The 18,663-nt window shown below is 46.5% G+C and overlaps 1 protein-coding gene across 8 annotated transcripts in view; it reads right to left on the bottom strand.

The window, feature by feature from the left end:
* The window catches only part of ptpn22 (protein tyrosine phosphatase non-receptor type 22), a 39,136-nt gene extending 21,448 nt beyond the window's left edge, over positions 1–17,688 (bottom strand). For 5 of the 8 annotated variants that reach the window (XM_046344343.1, XM_046344345.1, XM_046344346.1 and 2 more), the window contains exons 1-8: positions 17,377–17,688; positions 8,924–9,032; positions 8,753–8,829; positions 8,557–8,652; positions 7,882–7,920; positions 7,671–7,742; positions 6,768–6,827; positions 222–364 (exon numbers count right to left, since the gene is read on the bottom strand). In XM_046344343.1, the coding sequence (XP_046200299.1) occupies positions 222–364; positions 6,768–6,827; positions 7,671–7,742; positions 7,882–7,920; positions 8,557–8,652; positions 8,753–8,829; positions 8,924–9,032; positions 17,377–17,478 (698 nt within the window). In that variant the 5' untranslated portion in view covers positions 17,479–17,688. Of the gene's footprint in view, positions 1–221; positions 365–6,767; positions 6,828–7,670; positions 7,743–7,881; positions 7,988–8,556; positions 8,653–8,752; positions 8,830–8,923; positions 9,033–17,376 lie in introns of those variants that run through there. The other 3 variants (XM_046344344.1, XM_046344348.1, XM_046344350.1) reach the window with 3 other exon arrangements.
* Between the last annotated feature and the right edge of the window lie 975 nt (positions 17,689–18,663).

Here is an 18,663-nt window from a genome sequence, read left to right as displayed (position 1 = left end):
GACAACGATTAAAACTTCAGGTTGTGTACTGTGTGTGTGTGTGTGTGTGTGTGTGTGTGTGTGTGTGTGTGTGTGTGTGTGTGTGTGTGTGTGTGTGTGTGTGTGTGTGTGTGTGTGTGTGTGTGTGTGTGTGTGTGTGTGTGTGTGTGTGTGTGTGTGTGTGTGTGTGTGTGTGTGCGTGTGTGTGTGTGTGTGTGTGTGTGTGGTGGGAGTTTGGAGACCTGCAGTGTATGCAGATGGGCACATCCCCATGGGCCTGGTAGGATCGCATCTCTTGCAGCAGCTCCAGGATGGGAGGGATGGTGTCAGGGACCCCATGGTCGGGCCAGTTGATATAGTGCAGCTGTCTCAGGGTCCGGCACCACTTATGGAAACACCACAGAGTTCAATATTAAAACAGACAGACGAACACACCAGGAAACATGTGTACTCACGCTGACTTCCTGTTTACCCCTACCCCATGAAATCAACTCAAAGTGTATTGGTCACGTACACAGTCTAGTAGAGGTTATAGTGGGTGTGGCGAAATGCTTGTGTTAGTAGCTCCTAACATTGCAGTAAAATGTCAAACAAGTACACAAATGAATCAAAAACTAAAATCATCAATAAATCTCAGAATGATTACAATTAACCACCCGAATAACACTGTATCAGTAACCCAAGTGCAATCTATGCGTATATATACCGAAAAGATGATACTAAGAATGATATGTGCAGCAGTAGATATATTAGAGTGAGCTATGTCAAGAATTCACAATCTAAATATGCAGTGTGAATAAACAGTGCAAATAAAATGCAATGTACAGTAGTAGATATATTAGAATGAGCTATGTAAGGCCTCCGAGTCGGTCGTTAGTTGAATGGTGTTTCCTCCATTACGCTGGTGCAGCTGGCTTCCCGGGTTAAGTGGGTGGGTGTTAAGAAGCGCGGTTTGGTGGGTCATGTTTCGGAGGACGCATAACATGACCTTCACCTCTACGAGCCCATTGAGGAGTTGCAGCGATGAGACAAGATCGTAATTGGATCGCAATTAGATATCACGAAATTGGGGAGAATAAAAAGAAGTGTCCAGCATCAAGAGTCTAAGGGCCTGGGCTGGTTTTCTAATAAGCTGACATGGAATTGTTTTAAGACGGTCATACCAAGGATCATTTAGCTATTCAATTTTGAATTTTAGGACCCCTGTAGGTCTAAAAAAGAAATGCATAAAACATTTACTTTAAGAAACAGGTTTTAGCCAAACAAAAATGAATCAATAGGAAGTTTGTTTTGAAATCAAGAAGCAGGCCTCCTTACTGTCCCTAGAATTTCTAAGCAAACAGCGGGAGGCAGGGCTTTCTCCTACAGAGCTCCATTTTATGGAATGGTCTGCCTACCCATGTCAGAGACACAGATTCTGTGTACCTTGTATCCTTTTCCCTCTCGCTCTCATCCAACACCTCCCACACTGCCCCTACTCGGATGGTATCGCGCCGTACCAACCTTCGCTCTCTCTCCCCCGCTACTCTCTCCTCTTCCATCCTATCATCTCTTCCCTCTGCTCAAACCTTCTCCAACCTATCTCCTGATTCTGCCTCCTCAACCCTCCTCTCCTCCCTCTCTGCATCCTTTGACTCTCTATGTCCCCTATCCTCCAGGCCGGCTCGGTCCTCCCCTCCCGCTCCGTGGCTCGATGACTCATTGCGAGCTCACAGAACAGGGCTCCGGGCAGCCGAGCGGAAATGGAGGAAAACTCGCCTCCCTGCGGACCTGGCATCCTTTCACTCCCTCCTCTCTACATTTTCCTCCTCTGTCTCTGCTGCTAAAGCCACTTTCTACCACTCTAAATTCCAAGCATCTGCCTCTAACCCTAGGAAGCTCTTTGCCACCTTCTCCTCCCTCCTGAATCCCCCCTCCCTCTCTGCAGATGACTTCGTCAACCATTTTGAAAAGAAGGTCGACGACATCCGATCCTCATTTGCTAAGTCAAACGACACCGCTGGTTCTGCTCACACTGCCCTACCCTGTGCTCTGACCTCTTTCTCCCTCTCTCTCCAGATGAAATCTCGCGTCTTGTGACGGCCGGCCGCCCAACAACCTGCCCGCTTGACCCTATCCCCTCCTCTCTTCTCCAGACCATTTCCGGAGACCTTCTCCCTTACCTCACCTCGCTCATCAACTCATCCCTGACCGCTGGCTACGTCCCTTCCGTCTTCAAGAGAGCGAGAGTTGCACCCCTTCTGAAGAAACCTACACTCGATCCCTCCGATGTCAACAATTACAGACCAGTATCCCTTCTTTCTTTTCTCTCCAAAACTCTTGAACGTGCCGTCCTTGGCCAGCTCTCCCGCTATCTCTCTCTGAATGACCTTCTTGATCCAAATCAGTCAGGTTTCAAGACTAGTCATTCAACTGAGACTGCTCTCCTCTGTATCACGGAGGCGCTCCGCACTGCTAAAGCTAACTCTCTCTCCTCTGCTCTCATCCTTCTAGATCTATCGGCTGCCTTCGATACTGTGAACCATCTGATCCTCCTCTCCACCCTCTCCAAGTTGGGCATCTCCGTCGCGGCCCACGCTTGGATTGCGTCCTACCTGACAGGTCGCTCCTACCAGGTGGCGTGGCGAGAATCTGTCTCCTCACCACGCGCTCTCACCACTGGTGTCCCCCAGGGCTCTGTTCTAGGCCCTCTCCTATTCTCGCTATACACCAAGTCACTTGGCTCTGTCATAACCTCACATAGTCTCTCCTATCATTGCTATGCAGACGACACACAACTAATCTTCTCCTTTCCCCCTTCTGATGACCAGGTGACGAATCGCATCTCTGCATGTCTGGCAGACATATCAGTGTGGATGACGGATCACCACCTCAAGCTGAACCTCGGCAAGACGGAGCTGCTCTTCCTCCCGGGGAAGGACTGCCCGTTCCATGATCTCGCCATCACGGTTGACAACTCCATTGTGTCCTCCTCCCAAAGCGCTAAGAACCTTGGCGTGATCCTGGACAACACCCTGTCGTTCTCAACCAACATCAAGGCGGTGGCCCGTTCCTGTAGGTTCATGCTCTACAACATCCGCAGAGTACGACTCTGCCTCACACAGGAAGCGGGGCAGGTCCTAATCCAGGCACTTGTCATCTCCCGTCTGGATTACTGCAACTCGCTGTTGGCTGGGCTCCCTGCCTGTGCCATTAAACCCCTTCAACTCATCCAGAACGCCGCAGCCCGTCTGGTGTTCAACCTTCCCAAGTTCTCTCACGTCACCCCGCTCCTCCGTTCTCTCCACTGGCTTCCAGTTGAAGCTCGCATCCGCTACAAGACCATGGTGCTTGCCTACGGAGCTGTGAGGGGAACGGCACCTCAGTACCTCCAGGCTCTGATCAGGCCCTACACCCAAACAAGGGCACTGCGTTCATCCACCTCTGGCCTGCTCGCCTCCCTACCACTGAGGAAGTACAGCTCCCGCTCAGCCCAGTCAAAACTGTTCGCTGCTCTGGCCCCCCAATGGTGGAACAAACTCCCTCACGACGCCAGGACAGCGGAGTCAATCACCACCTTCCGGAGACACCTGAAACCCTCCCTCTTTAAGGAATACCTAGGATAGGATAAGTAATCCCTCTCACCCCCCCCCTTTAAGTTTTAGATGCACTATTGTAAAGTGGCTGTTCCACTGGATGTCATAAGGTGAATGCACCAATTTGTAAGTCGCTCTGGATAAGAGCGTCTGCTAACTGACTTAAATGTAAATGTAAATGTCAACCTATTGAAGACTCATCTCTTCAGTAGGTTCTATGATAGTGTAGCCTGGCCCAGGAGTGTGAAGGTGAACGGAAAGGCACTGGAGCAATGAACCGCCCTTGCTGTCTCTGCCTGGCCGGTTCCCCTCTCTCCACTGGGATTCTCTGCCTCTAACCCTATTACAGGGGCTGAGTCACTGGCTTACTGGTGCTCTTCCATGCTGTCCCTAGGAGGGGTGCATCACTTGAGTGGGTTGACTCACTGACGTGATCTTCCTGTCCGGGTTGGTGCCCCTCCTTGAGTATGTGCCGTGGGGGTGATCTTCGTGTGGGTGGGGTTACACACTGCCAGTGTTTTCCCATCCCTCCTGTCTCAGCCTCCAGTATTTATGCTGCAATAGTTCATGTGTCGGGGGGCTAGGGTCAGTCTGTTATATCTGGAGTATTTCTCCTGTCTTCGTTGTCCTGTGTGAATTTAAGTATGCTCTCTCTTATTCTCTTTCTTTCTCTCTCTCGGAGGACCTGAGCCCTAGGACCATGCCTCAGGACTATCTGGCCTGATGACTCCTTGCTGTCCCCAGTCCACCTGGTCGTGCTGCTGATCCAGTTTCAACTGTTCTGCCTGTGGATATGGAACCCTGACCTGTTCATCGTACGTGCTACCTGTCCCAGACCTGCTGTTTTCAACTATCTAGAGACAGCAGGAGTGGTAGAGATACTCTGAATGATCGGCTATGAAAATCCCACTGACATTTACTCCTGAGGTGCTGACCTGTTGCACCCTCTACAACCAAATAAAATCAAATTGATTTATATAGCTCTTCTTACATCAGCTGATATCTCAAAGCGCTGTACAGAAACCCAGCCTAAAACCCCAAACAGCAAACAATGCAGGTGTAGAAGCACGGTTGCTAGGAAAAACTCCCTAGAAAGGCCAAAACCTAGGAAGAAACCTAGAGAGGAACCAGGCTATGAGGGGGGGCCAGTCCTCTTCTGGCTGTGCCGGGTGGAGATTATAACAGTACATGGCCAAAATGTTCATAAATGACCAGCATGGTCAAATAATAATAATCACACTAGTTTTCGAGGGTGCAGCAAGTCAGCACCTCAGGAGTAAATGTCAGTTGGCTTTTCATAGCCGATCAATAAGAGTATCTCTACCACCCCTGCTGTCTCTAGAGAGTTCCTCTCTAGGTTCTTCCTAGGTTCCAGCCTTTCTAGGGAGTTTTTCTACACCTGCATTGCTTGCTGTTTGGGAGTTTAGGCTGGGTTTCAGTACAGCTGATGTAAGAAGGGCTTTATGAATACATTTGATTGATTAAAATACATTTGATTGATATAAGAAAGTGCAGAATAATATATTTTTTTACTGTAGAGCAAAAAGGAGAACACCCAAACCGGTCAGACGCTACAGTTTTTATGAGAAGACAGATTTTCAGGATTGTCTCCTGGTCTGAGTAACACCGCTGTAGTTTTGCCACCTTCCACCGCGATGTGGAAGGCCGACATCAGCGGATGTGATGGATTGAGATGTAGCCCATGCAAAAGAGCAGATATCTCTAACTTAAACAAAGATGGATTTCGATGGGGGGTCTCAAGCAGTGTTGGTTGTGAGTGAGTGAGTGGGTGAGTGAGTGAGTGAGTGGCAGGATACACGTGAGTCTAACTGGGCTAGACCATTACCAACCCAGGGCATTAATACCTGCTCTCATAGATGGTGGCTACTTTTGTGTGTGTGTGTGTGTGTGTGTGTGTGTGTGTGTGTGTGTGTGTGTGTGTGTGTGTGTGTGTGTGTGTGTGTGTGTGTGTGTGTGTGTGTGTGTGTGTGTGTGTGTGTGTGTGTGTGTGTGTGTGTGTGTGTGTGTGTGTGAAAGTGGTGCCACACTAATAACCCATCTGCTACAACCGCCCAACTACATGTGATAAAGTGAAAATCTGAGGCCCACACCCAACCCTAACCCGCAAATATAGAAAATGTGCAATAGGCTACAGTCAAAGACTGCAGAAAGATTTTTTGGCAGAACTGATTTAGATATATTTCTGCTTATAGTTTCCGACATTTTGATAGGCAATTTTTTTGTCAACTTGACAATAATTAGATAGATGCTGCAATCTAGTTGACACCAGTGAAGTTTACTCTGTCATCTTTCGCAGACGTTTAGAGACTGAGGAAAAAATACAATACATCAATAAAAAACAGGGGAGGATTTTCTGGTTGTCAGGAAAAAGAAACACCCAACGTGTAGGAGTTAATATTAAGGCTGTAGCCATATTTGCACAGGACTAGTATTACTGGAGAACGTTGGTTATGTATTTATTACCCCAGAATGTCCGTTATTCCAGAGGTGCAATATTTTTTTATGATGCATTCGGTGATGTTCAGATCATTCACAGAACACATATGAACAGAAGCATTAACTGTGAAAGTTGACAAATGTAGGCCCTTCATGTATCGTTTATGCGGAGCACTTATTTCAATTCATCAAATCAGTTATTGTTTTGTCAAAATCTAAATCAAAAACCTGTCAAAATCATTTTTCTCAAAACACAGACCTCATGGCTTGTTTTTTTCTCTGACATGCACTGTCAACTGTGGGACCTTATATAGACTGGTGTGTGGCTTTACAAATCATGTCCAATCAATTGAATTGACCACAGGTGGACTCCAATCAAGTTGCAGAAACATCTCAAGGATGATCCATGGAAACAGGATGCACCTGAGCTCAACTTCAAGTCTCATAGCAAAGGGTCTGAATACTGAATAAATGAGGTGTTTCTGGTTTTTACTTTTAATACATATGCAAAATATCTAACAACCTTTTTTCACATTGTCATTATGGGCTATTGTGTGTAGATTGCTGAGATAAAAAAAATGCAATCCATTTAGAATAAGGTTGTAAATAAGGCTGTAACGTAACAAAATATGGAAAATGTCAAGGGGTCGGAATACTTTCCAAAGGAACTGTATGTCTTGTTTGCAGATTCTTCACATGACTGTTTCTAATTATCACTCCATCTCAGTATATAATAAGGGTATAAACAGTTCTTACATTACTATAGGTCACCCTCAAGTTTCTGCTCACATAGTCCCCTTTACTTTCCTCTGAGTCCTGTACACAAACACACAGAGTTGGCAGTTTAGCATTCTTTTCACACACCTGCAGACACTTTTCTTTCTAATTTGGGAATAACATTAGTTTACTACATGTACTTCACACATGAGGGATTATTAATGTTTATGCATATTTCAGGCATATTTGAGCAGAACCCTATAAATTAGAATCCCAAAAGGAAAAAGTACTAAGCACATCAAGGGACTTTTGTATATGCCTGTATCTTTTTGTATCTGGCTCTTCAATAAGGTTGTATTCATCTACCATTCATGACTACTACTAACTGTATTGTTGATAACATAGTTATGGTGTCAATGGCGTGGGTACTGGGAGCGGAGTCAGGTGCAGGAGAGCAGAGAGTTGTGAACAGGCGCACACTTTATTGAGGCAGGAGAAACCTACAGAGGCACGCCACTGCGTCAGAACCTCCAGCCAATGCAAAAGTGCCAACGCGCAAACAATCACAATAATACTGTATAAACACAATAACATACCTCGTGAAATAAAACACGGAATAAACGCATACCAGTAAAGCACGTCAACATAGACACGTAACACGAAACAATCTCACACAAAGACATGATGGGGAGCAGAGGAATAAATACATGTAGTGTGATTGGGGAATGAAAACCATGTGTGCAGGGAACAAGACAAAACAAATGGATACATGAAAATGGAGCGGTGATGGCTAGAAAGCCGGTGACTTCGATCACCGAACAAACAAGGAGAGGGGTGACTAGAGGGGCCGACTTCCGGATGCTGGTTGTCTTGCGAGAGGACAAGAGAACCAACCAAAGCAGGAAGTGGTCAGAGAGAGGGAAGAAGTAGCCTACTACTCACGCAGTAAATAGTAAATGGGTCACAAACAAATGGCTCCTCTTGTTTCTCCGGCCAGTAGCGCTCACACTTTTTCTACAAAAGAATAAGTGGGTCACATTACAAACAATCTGTGTTCAATGTGCAACAGGCTACAACACTGACCTAATATTTACCACAGTCTATGACTATGAAATGCAGTATAATAATAACATGAGCATAGAGAGTGACTTACCCTGCCCATCTCATACTCCCTGCAAGCCATCACTATGACCTGATAGAAGACAAGATCCCCATCAGTGCAACATCACCAGAGAGAGAATGACAGGGGGTTGTTCTACCTCAAAAAGCATGGAAAATAGGATTTCAACACCCACCATCTCAGATTGTTCTGAAATCGTGGATGATCAAACAATACTCAGAGCCACAGTTCAATACTACTTGTCAAGCATAGAGAACTGATAATATATCTAATCATCAACAACAAAAATCAAATCTATTTAATCGTTGTTGGGGGGGGGATTGGCGTGAGGTATGGGGGGTCAGTGGATGTCTTACTCATGTCTTACTCATTGTTAGAAAAAGGTTTGGTCCAAATTGGATGTTTTATACTATAATTATTGAATAATATATTAATCATATGAATTAAAATGTGTTAGCTTAATTTTCAGAGAGAGAGAGAGAGAGAAAGAAGAGAGAGAGAGAGAGACAGACAGACAGACAGACAGACAGACAGACAGACAGACAGACAGACAGACAGACAGACAGACAGACAGACAGACAGACAGACAGACAGACAGAGAGACAGAGAGACAGAGAGACAGAGAGACAGAGAGACAGAGAGACAGAGAGAGAAAGAGTGAGTGAGTGAGATATACACACAGAGACTGACAGGCAGACAGAGTGGTACCTCTATGTTGTACTCCCAGAGCATCCTCCAGAAGTCCAGCACGGTGTGGGGCAGAGGGCCCTGAGTGGCAATGTAGGCCCTGGCCCCTGACACTCCCTGGGGTTACAGAGCATATGGTCACACACCCTGGGACTCTACTGCAGATACTCTTCTATTGTGTCTTCTATTATACCAAGATCAATTCTCGCCACCCTACCTTGATGAAGCTGGCATTGATGTAGTCATTGTCATTCTTAGAGGTGGTAAGGGACAGCTTCACTCTGCTGTGGTCAACTGAGGTGAGATGATGACAGTATTGTAGTGAGGACTGCATAAATATACCACATCAAACCACTACATTAGACTGTAACTGTAAAAGCTGACTTACAGGGAACAATGTCCTTGTATCGGTTCTTCTTCACGTTCTCCTGCTTCTCCGCTACTTTGGTGGGGTAGGTTTTGTCAGTGCGGTACTTGGTGGACTGGCGTTTGAGCCTCTGCAACAGTGAGAAGTGAGGAAAATATAAAATAAAATACTAGGCATATATTTGCAGGTGCAGGAGGGAAGTGGTTATCTCAGTCTATTACCCAGACCGGTCTGGCTAAATGTAAGGGTGTCTAAACACCTTGTTCCTCTGGGGAATTGGAAGTATGTAGCCATACAGCCATTGAGATTGCAGGTGTCACAGTTCCTATGTCTGAGTCTAGTAACTCTTCAAAGGGTTCTCCTATGGATTCAGTTTTAGATTCTAGATAGCACCTTTGTTTCTGAGTGTAGAGTCTGTGTTATAATCACACCCATGTACTGTACACTCGGTGGGTAACACTGTGACACCACACCACTGTCAAAGCTTAACGTCAGTTCTGGCATGGCTCAGACTTAGTCATTAGATTACTGGAAACATACAGTGCCGGAAATAAATCAAATGGGCTATAGGCTACAGTCAAAGACTGCAGAACGATTGCTTAATAGGTGTTGCCTGATTTAGATATGTTTCTGCTTATAATTACCCAATTTTGGTTGGCTATTTGTTAATCAACTTGACTATAATTAGATACATGTAGTTTCTCTTTTGTCATTACATGTTGCCCTAGAAAACTAAATAAACCCTTACTCAACAGAAAGAATACTGTAATAGATCGATAGAATGAACACTTCAATCTATTTGACATCTTTGAAGTTTTCTCTGTCATCTTTCACGGTGCAAAGATGTTTAGGGACTGGGGAGAAAATACAATGAAGCAAAATGTCCAAATGACATCAGTTTGACCAGTTGTAAGGGAAAAGAAAGCTGTGAAAACCACAAAACCTGTTTCTGATAAGATTTCAGTTCGGCTTCGATGCATATTTTATGTGGTTTAAATACTATCAGCTTTTATGACAAAGACAGCACCTCTATAGATGGTATCTAACTGAGCATAGCATTACTTTCTCCACTCCTGTTCCCAAGTCCAAATTTTGCCTACATTTGGTGTATAATTTCATTGCAATAAATGCTTAAATCTTTAGGAGTTAATATTAAGGCTGTAGCCATATTTGCACAGGACTAGTATTACTAGAGAACGTTGGTTATGTATTTATTACCCCAGAATGTCCGTTATTCCAGAGGTGCAATATTTTTTCATGATGCATTTGGCGATGTTCAGTTCAATCCCACAAAAAGTTTAAAAAAAAACATTTACTGTGAAAGTCGATACGTATAGGCCCTTCATATACAGTGCATTCGGAAAGTATCCAGACCCCTTTCATTTTTAAACATTTTGTTACGTTACAGCCTTATTCTAAAATGTATTCAATTGTTTTTTCCCCTCAACAATCTACACACAAACCTTGTGAAAAAAATATATATCACGTTTACATAAGTATTCATACCCCTCACTCAGTACTTTGTTGAAGCACCTTTGGCAGCGATTACATCCTCGAGTCTTCTTGGGTACGACGCTGCAAGCTTGGCACACCTTTATTTGGGGAGTTTCTCCCATTCTTCTCTGCAGATCCTTTCAAGCTGGATGGGGAGCATCGCTGCACAGCTATTTTTACGCCTCTCCAGAGATCGGTTTCAAGTCCGGGCTCTGGCTGGGCCACTTATTCAGAGACTTGTCCTGAAGCCACTCCTGCATTGTCTTGGCTGTGTGCTTAGGGTCATTGTCCTGTTAGAAGGTGAACCTTCACCCCAGGCTGAGGTCCTGAGAGCTCTGGAGCAGGTTTCATCAAGAATCTCTCTGTACTTTGTTCCATTCATCTTTCCCTCAAGCCTGACTTGTCTCCCTGTTCCTGCCACTGAAAAACATCCACACAGCATGATTCTGACACCTTTAGGTGCCTTTTGGCAAACTCAAAGCGGGCTGTCATGTGCCTTTTACTGAGGAGTGGCTTCCGTCTAGCCACTCTACCGTAAAGGCCTGATTGGTGGAGTGCTGCAGAGACGGTTGTCTTTCTGGAAGGTTCTCCCATCTCCACAGAGGAACGATAGAGCTCTGTCAGAGTGACCATCAGGTTCTTTTTCACCTCCCTGACCAAGGTCCTTCTCCACCGATTGCTCAGTTTGGCCGGGCGGCCAGCACTAGGAAGAGTCTTGGTAGTTCCAAACTCCTTCCATTTAAGAATGATGGAGGCCACTGTGTTTTTGGTACCCTTCCCCAGATCTGTGCATCAGCACAATCCTGTTTCGGAGCTCTACGGATAATTATTTCAACCTCATGGCTTGGTTTTTGCTCTGACATGCACTGTCAACTGTGGGACCTTATATAGACAGGTGTGTGCCTTTCCAAATCATGTTCAATCAATTGAATTTACCACAGGCACTTGAGCTGAATTTCGAGTCTCAGAGCAAAGGGTATAAATACTTATGTAAATAAGGTATTTCTGTTTTTATTTTTAATACGTTTGCAAAAATGTCTAAAAACCTGTTTTCACTTCGTCATTATGGAGTATTGTGTTTAGATTTATGAGGGGAACATTTTCTTTAATACATTTTAGAATAAGGCTTTAACGTAACAAAATGTGGAAAAAGTCAAGGGGTCTGAATACTTTATGAATGCACTGTAAAGCCTATGTGCAGCACATCTTTCAGCTTATGTAATTAGTTGTTTTCTTGCTCAAACCACGAGCAACACCTGTCAAACTCCGACATTTCTCTCAAAACATAGGGATTTCTATTTGCACGGGACTAGTATTTTAATCATTTTAGTCAATAAGATTCTTGCTACGTAGCTTAACTTTCTGAACATCCGAGACGTGTAGTCCACTTGTCATTCCAATCTCCTTTGCATTAGCGTAGCCTCTTCTGTAGCCTGTCAACTATGTGTCTGTTTATCCCTGTTCTCTCCTCTCTGCACAGACCATACAAACGCTCCACACCGCGTGGCCGCGGCCACCCTACTCTGGTGGTCCCAGCGCGCACGACCCACGTGGAGTTCCAGGTCTCCGGTAGCCTCTGGAACTGCCAATCTGCGGTCAACAAGGCAGAGTTCATCTCAGCCTATGCCTCCCTCCAGTCCCTCGACTTCTTGGCACTGACGGAAACATGGATCACCACAGACAACACTGCTACTCCTACTGCTCTCTCTTCGTCCGCCCACGTGTTCTCGCACACCCCGAGAGCGTCTGGTCAGCGGGGTGGTGGCACCGGGATCCTCATCTCTCCCAAGTGGTCATTCTCTCTTTCTCCCCTTACCCATCTGTCTATCGCCTCCTTTGAATTCCATGCTGTCACAGTTACTAGCCCTTTCAAGCTTAACATCCTTATCATTTATCGCCCTCCAGGTTCCCTCGGAGAGTTCATCAATGAGCTTGATGCCTTGATAAGCTCCTTTCCTGAGGACGGCTCACCTCTCACAGTTCTGGGCGACTTTAACCTCCCCACGTCTACCTTTGACTCTTTCCTCTCTGCCTCCTTCTTTCCACTCCTCTCCTCTTTTGACCTCACCCTCTCACCTTCCCCCTACTCACAAGGCAGGCAATACGCTCAACCTCATCTTTACTAGATGCTGTTCTTCCACTAACCTCACTGCAACTCCCCTCCAAGTCTCCGACCACTGCCTTGTATCCTTTTCCCTCTCGCTCTCATCCAACACCTCCCACACTGCCCCTACTCGGATGGTATCGCGCCGTCCCAACCTTCGCTCTCTCTCCCCCGCTACTCTCTCCTCTTCCATCCTATCATCTCTTCCCTCCGCTCAAACCTTCTCCCACCTATCTCCTGATTCTGCCTCCTCAACCCTCCTCTCCTCCCTCTCTGCATCCCTTGACTCTCTATGTCCCCTATCCTCCAGGCCGGCTCGGTCCTCCCCTCCCGCTCCGTGGCTCGATGACTCATTGCGAGCTCACAGAACAGGGCTCCGGGCAGCCGAGCGGAAATGGAGGAAAACTCGCCTCCCTGCGGACCTGGCATCCTTTCACTCCCTCCTCTCTACATTTTCCTCCTCTGTCTCTGCTGCTAAAGCCACTTTCTACCACGCTAAATTCCAAGCATCTGCCTCTAACCCTAGGAAGCTCTTTGCCACCTTCTCCTCCCTCCTGAATCCTCCGCCCCCCCCCCCTCCTCCCTCTCTGCAGATGACTTCGTCAACCATTTTGAAAAGAAGGTCGACGACATCCGATCCTCGTTTGCAAAGTCAAACGACACCGCTGGTTCTGCTCACACTGCCCTACCCTGTGCTCTGACCTCTTTCTCCCCTCTCTCTCCAGATGAAATCTCGCGTCTTGTGACGGCCGGCCGCCCAACAACCTGCCCGCTTGACCCTATCCCCTCCTCTCTTCTCCAGACCATTTCCGGAGACCTTCTCCCTTACCTCACCTCGCTCATCAACTCATCCCTGACCGTTGGCTACGTCCCTTCCGTCTTCAAGAGAGCGAGAGTTGCACCCCTTCTGAAAAAACCTACACTCGATCCCTCCGATGTCAACAATTACAGACCAGTATCCCTTCTTTCTTTTCTCTCCAAAACTCTTGAACGTGCCGTCCTTGGCCAGCTCTCCCGCTATCTCTCTCTGAATGACCTTCTTGATCCAAATCAGTCAGGTTTCAAGACTAGTCATTCAACTGAGACTGCTCTCCTCTGTATCACGGAGGCGCTCCGCACTGCTAAAGCTAACTCTCTCTCCTCTCCTCTCATCCTTCTAGATCTATCGGCTGCCTTCGATACTGTGAACCATCAGATCCTCCTCTCCACCCTCTCCGAGTTGGGCATCTCCGGCGCGGCCCACGCTTGGATTGCGTCCTACCTGACAGGTCGCTCCTACCAGGTGGCGTGGCGAGAATCTGTCTCCTCACCACGCGCTCTCACCACTGGTGTCCCCCAGGGCTCTGTTCTTGGCCCTCTCCTATTCTCGCTATACACCAAGTCACTTGGCTCTGTCATAACCTCACATGGTCTCTCTTATCATTGCTATGCAGACGACACACAATTAATCTTCTCCTTTCCCCCTTCTGATGACCAGGTGGCGAATCGCATCTCTGCATGTCTGGCAGACATATCAGTGTGGATGACGGATCACCACCTCAAGCTGAACCTCGGCAAGACGGAGCTGCTCTTCCTCCCGGGGAAGGACTGCCCGTTCCATGATCTCGCCATCACGGTCGACAACTCCATTGTGTCCTCCTCCCAGAGCGCCAAGAACCTTGGCGTGATCCTGGACAACACCCTGTCGTTCTCAACTAACATCAAGGCGGTGGCCCGTTCCTGTAGGTTCATGCTCTACAACATCCGCAGAGTACGACCCTGCCTCACACAGGAAGCGGCGCAGGTCCTAATCCAGGCACTTGTCATCTCCCGTCTGGATTACTGCAACTCGCTGTTGGCTGGGCTCCCTGCCTGTGCCATTAAACCCCTTCAACTCATCCAGAACGCCGCAGCCCGTCTGGTGTTCAACCTTCCCAAGTTCTCTCACGTCACCCCGCTCCTCCGTTCTCTCCACTGGCTTCCAGTTGAAGCTCGCATCCGCTACAAGACCATGGTGCTTGCCTACGGAGCTGTGAGGGGAACGGCACCTCAGTACCTCCAGGCTCTGATCAGGCCCTACACCCAAACAAGGGCACTGCGTTCATCCACCTCTGGCCTGCTCGCCTCCCTACCACTGAGGAAGTACAGCTCCCGCTCAGCCCAGTCAAAACTGTTCGCTGCCCTGGCCCCCCCAATGGTGGAACAAACTCCCTCACGATGCCAGGACAGCGGAGTCAATCACCACCTTCCGGAGACACCTGAAACCCCACCTCTTTAAGGAATACCTAGGATAGGTTAAGTAATCCCTCTCACCCCACCCCCCCTAAGTTTTAGATGCACTATTGTTAAGTGACTGTCCCACTGGATGTCATAAGGTGAATGCACCAATTTGTAAGTCGCTCTGGATAAGAGCGTCTGCTAAATGACTTAAATGTAATGTAAATGATAAGAGGTCTTGGAGTTTGCCAAAACAGTATTGTAATGACCTGACTAGATCATAAATGAACAATTGTCCAGACAGAGGCTTGAGTTTGCGAATTGACGGTTTATTAAACCAACTTTACACAGGCTACTGTTTGGGCCGTAGCACACGCCAAATAGATGACAGATAACCCACAAGCCAATCGTGACCTTCTCTTGTGAAGCCCAGACGTAAGAGAGAGAGAACAAAGGCTGAACCTGGTCTTAACTTCCAATGCTCCACCCCCCTGCCCAGCCCCCCCTCCACGCCACTCCGCCAACCACCAGGATGCCCGGCATCAGAACATTCCAGGCATTCCCGTGATTGGCAGATAGCAGGTTGATTGACATGTCGGACCCCGCGAACACCGGGTACTGGTCAGTACAACACAACCACCTCCTAGCCTAACACATAACACACAGCTGTCTGTGCGGGTCGCTACAGTATGTTATTCTGGTTAGTCAATGTCCAAACTTCAGTTTCCATTTAACACATCTAAACAGTAGGCTACAAGTCCCCTGACATATTATAGGCCTATTTGAAGTCCCGTCATGTGACTGTTGAATTTGTATAGAGCCTCACAATCATCACACATAACATAGCCGGCACTATTATCTTCCTCTTTTACCACTTCCCCAAATCTTTACTAAACATTAATTTTCTGGTCCTCCCTTCTCTTTATTTTCAACTATCCTTTTGCAGCTTGTGTCTTATTGAATTAAACATCGACAATGTCCTTTTTGCCTCCGCGGATTGACGTTAACTTCTTCTGCCCTTCCCAGAAGCTTTGTTTGGCGATTGGCTGTGTAGGCTATTTGGCGCGCGTTGGCTACAGTTAAACCCTAACGTTTAGGCTTATGCAGTTATACCAGATAGCCTAAAATAATGAAAGAAAAACCTCAATGTAGACTATATAAACTGCACAATAATTACATTTATGGATTTTTTAAGGTATTGCTTATCTTTATTCAACCCGCCTGGCACCCACCCGCCCTTCAGCCACACAATGTGCATGTGTGTATGTATATGTGTGTATATGTGTGTGTGTTTATGTGTGTATGTGTGTGTGTATATGTGTGTGTATATGTGTTTGTGTTTATGTGTGTATATGTGTGTGTAAATGTGTGTGTGTGTTTACGTGTGTATGTGTGTGTATGTGCGTACAGGGTGGTGAGGCGGGGGGGGGGGGGGGGGGGGTTCTGCATCCGTAACATCAAATTTGCCTGTCGATCATCTTACTTGTATGGGGGACTTCAGAAACAGGCAGCAGTGCAATAAGAGGAAGCTCATAAGCAGTAGTTGGGGACTGACTGACACAATACACACAGGAACAACCCATACAGGAACAAACCATACAGAAACAACCCATACAGAAACAACCCATACAGAAACAACCCATACAGAAACAATCCATACAGGAACAATCCATACAGGAACAATCCATACAGGAACAACCCTTACAGAAACAACCCATACAGAAACAACCCCTGCAGGAACCACCCATACAAAAACTACTCATACAGAAACCACCCCTACAGGAACAACCCATAGAGAAACAACCCACACAGAAACAACCCACACAGGAACAACTCTCACAGAAACAACCCATACAGAAACAACCCTTACAGAAACAACCCGTACAGAAACAACCCATACAGAAACAACCCATACAGAAACAACCCATACAGGAACAATCCATACGGGAACAACCCATACAGAAACAACCCATACAAAAACAACCCATAAAGAAACAATCCATACAGAAACAACCCATACAGAAACAACCCATACAGGAACAATCCATACAGGAACAATCCATACAGGAACAACCCATACAGAAATAACCCATACAGAAACAACCCCTGCAGGAACCACCCATACAGAAACAACCCATACAGGAACAACCCATACAGGAACAACCCATAAAGAAACAACCCACACAGGAACAACTCACACAGAAACAATCCATACAGAAACAACCCATACAGGAACAACCCACACAGGAACAACTCACACAGAAACAACCCATACAGAAACAACCCATACAGAAACAACCCATACAGGAACAACCCATACAGAAACAACCCATACAGGAACAACCCATACAGAAACAACCCATACAGAAACAACCCATACAGGAACAACCCACACAGAAACAGCATAACAGAAATAGTATGTCTCTGAACATGGCGTTCTTTTGTGAAATTCTTCTTGGAAAATTGGCAGTTCTGCTCAGTGGAATAACAGTATGGCTTATCACAACAGCACTCTCTCTTTGTCCACACACGCTCACATAAAAACAAATACACTCCCTCACATGCTCTCGATGTTTAGACAAACTGTAAACACTCAGCATCACAGGACAGGCCAACTCATAAGACTAAATCCACTTTTTTATACAGTGAGAAAAGTAATCAAATAAATAGATGAACTCACTGAGAACTCCCCTGTGAAGCCACTCTCCGCTTCCTCCTCCTCAGCCTCCTTGCTCTCCACTTGAGCCAGGAAGCCCCTCAGTATCCAGGCTTGCTGCTCCATGGCTGGGCTGCTGGGGCTACGCGTGTGCTGCTGGGGCTACGCGTTTGCTGCTGCTGCCTGGCATGTCAGGACACAGAGGGCCACGGGACCATGGACAGGGGGCCCGCCGTCAGGGTTCGGGTGGCTTGGGGTGTCTCAGTTCCAAGGGGCCTGGTGAGAGGCACAAGGCACTGTCAGAGCTGTTGTCAGTTCAAAGAGGCAGCAGCAGCAAGCTAAAAGGTTCTGTGGTCAGTTTAAAAAATATCACCACACCCCCTTGTGTCTCTCTCACTGGGTCCTAGAGCCAGTCAGGCTCCGAAGCACCTCATCGGGGTGTGTGTGTGAGCAAGAGAGAGAGAGAGAGAGAGAGAGAGAGAGAGAGAGAGAGAGAGAGAGAGAGAGAGAGAGAGAGAGAGAGAGAGAGAGAGAGAGAGAGAGAGAGAGAGAGAGAGAGAGAGAGAGAGAGAGAGAGATAGAAAGAAAGATACAGTGAGAGAGGCACAGACACAAACACAGGGGGAAAAGGGATATAAATGTGCACACACATGCTTGAACAGCCCTAGAGCAGGGTTTCCAAAACTAAGTCCGGGGGCCAGTACCAGTTGTACTCATATTGGCAGTGTCATGTCTTCTATAAACAATATATTAGTACAAGTACTTACTTGGTACTTTCACTTTCCCTCTTCTGCTTGTAGTGACTATTGTCAGACCAACTCCTGTGTTGACGTTTGTGTGTGTAATACCTGTGTGTGTAATCGCTGTGTGTGTGATTTCTATGTGTGTAATCTCTGAGTGTGTAATCTCTGTGTCATCTCTGTGTATGCTATCTCTATGTGTGTGATCTCTGTGTGAGTAATCTCTGGGTGTGTGATCTCTATGTGGGAAATCTCTGAGTGTGTAATATATGTATGGGTAATCTCTGTGTGTTGCCACCTGATGGAGATACAACTGACAGAAGAGGTTTAACTACCTACTGACAGGTACAGTTATCTCAACTCTACTGAGTCAGCTGATTGTCCAGCATTACAGAAACACGGTGAGGAAGCTGCCATGATTACACTACAGTCATTTGGAGGAAATTTAGGCTGGAGAGTCAGTACACAAGTATCACCAAAGTCAGATTAATTTGGTTTAATTTTCAGAATCTGGATTTTACTTTCTCAATAAAGTAAAATTCAAAACCAAAGAATCACATGTTGGCATTGA

The sequence above is a fragment of the Oncorhynchus gorbuscha genome, linkage group LG03, assembly GCF_021184085.1.
Source record: "Oncorhynchus gorbuscha isolate QuinsamMale2020 ecotype Even-year linkage group LG03, OgorEven_v1.0, whole genome shotgun sequence".
In the NCBI taxonomy this organism is placed as follows: domain Eukaryota; kingdom Metazoa; phylum Chordata; class Actinopteri; order Salmoniformes; family Salmonidae; genus Oncorhynchus; species Oncorhynchus gorbuscha.
Note: the sequence above shows the minus strand (reverse complement) of the source record. Positions and strands in the feature narration are given on the sequence as shown.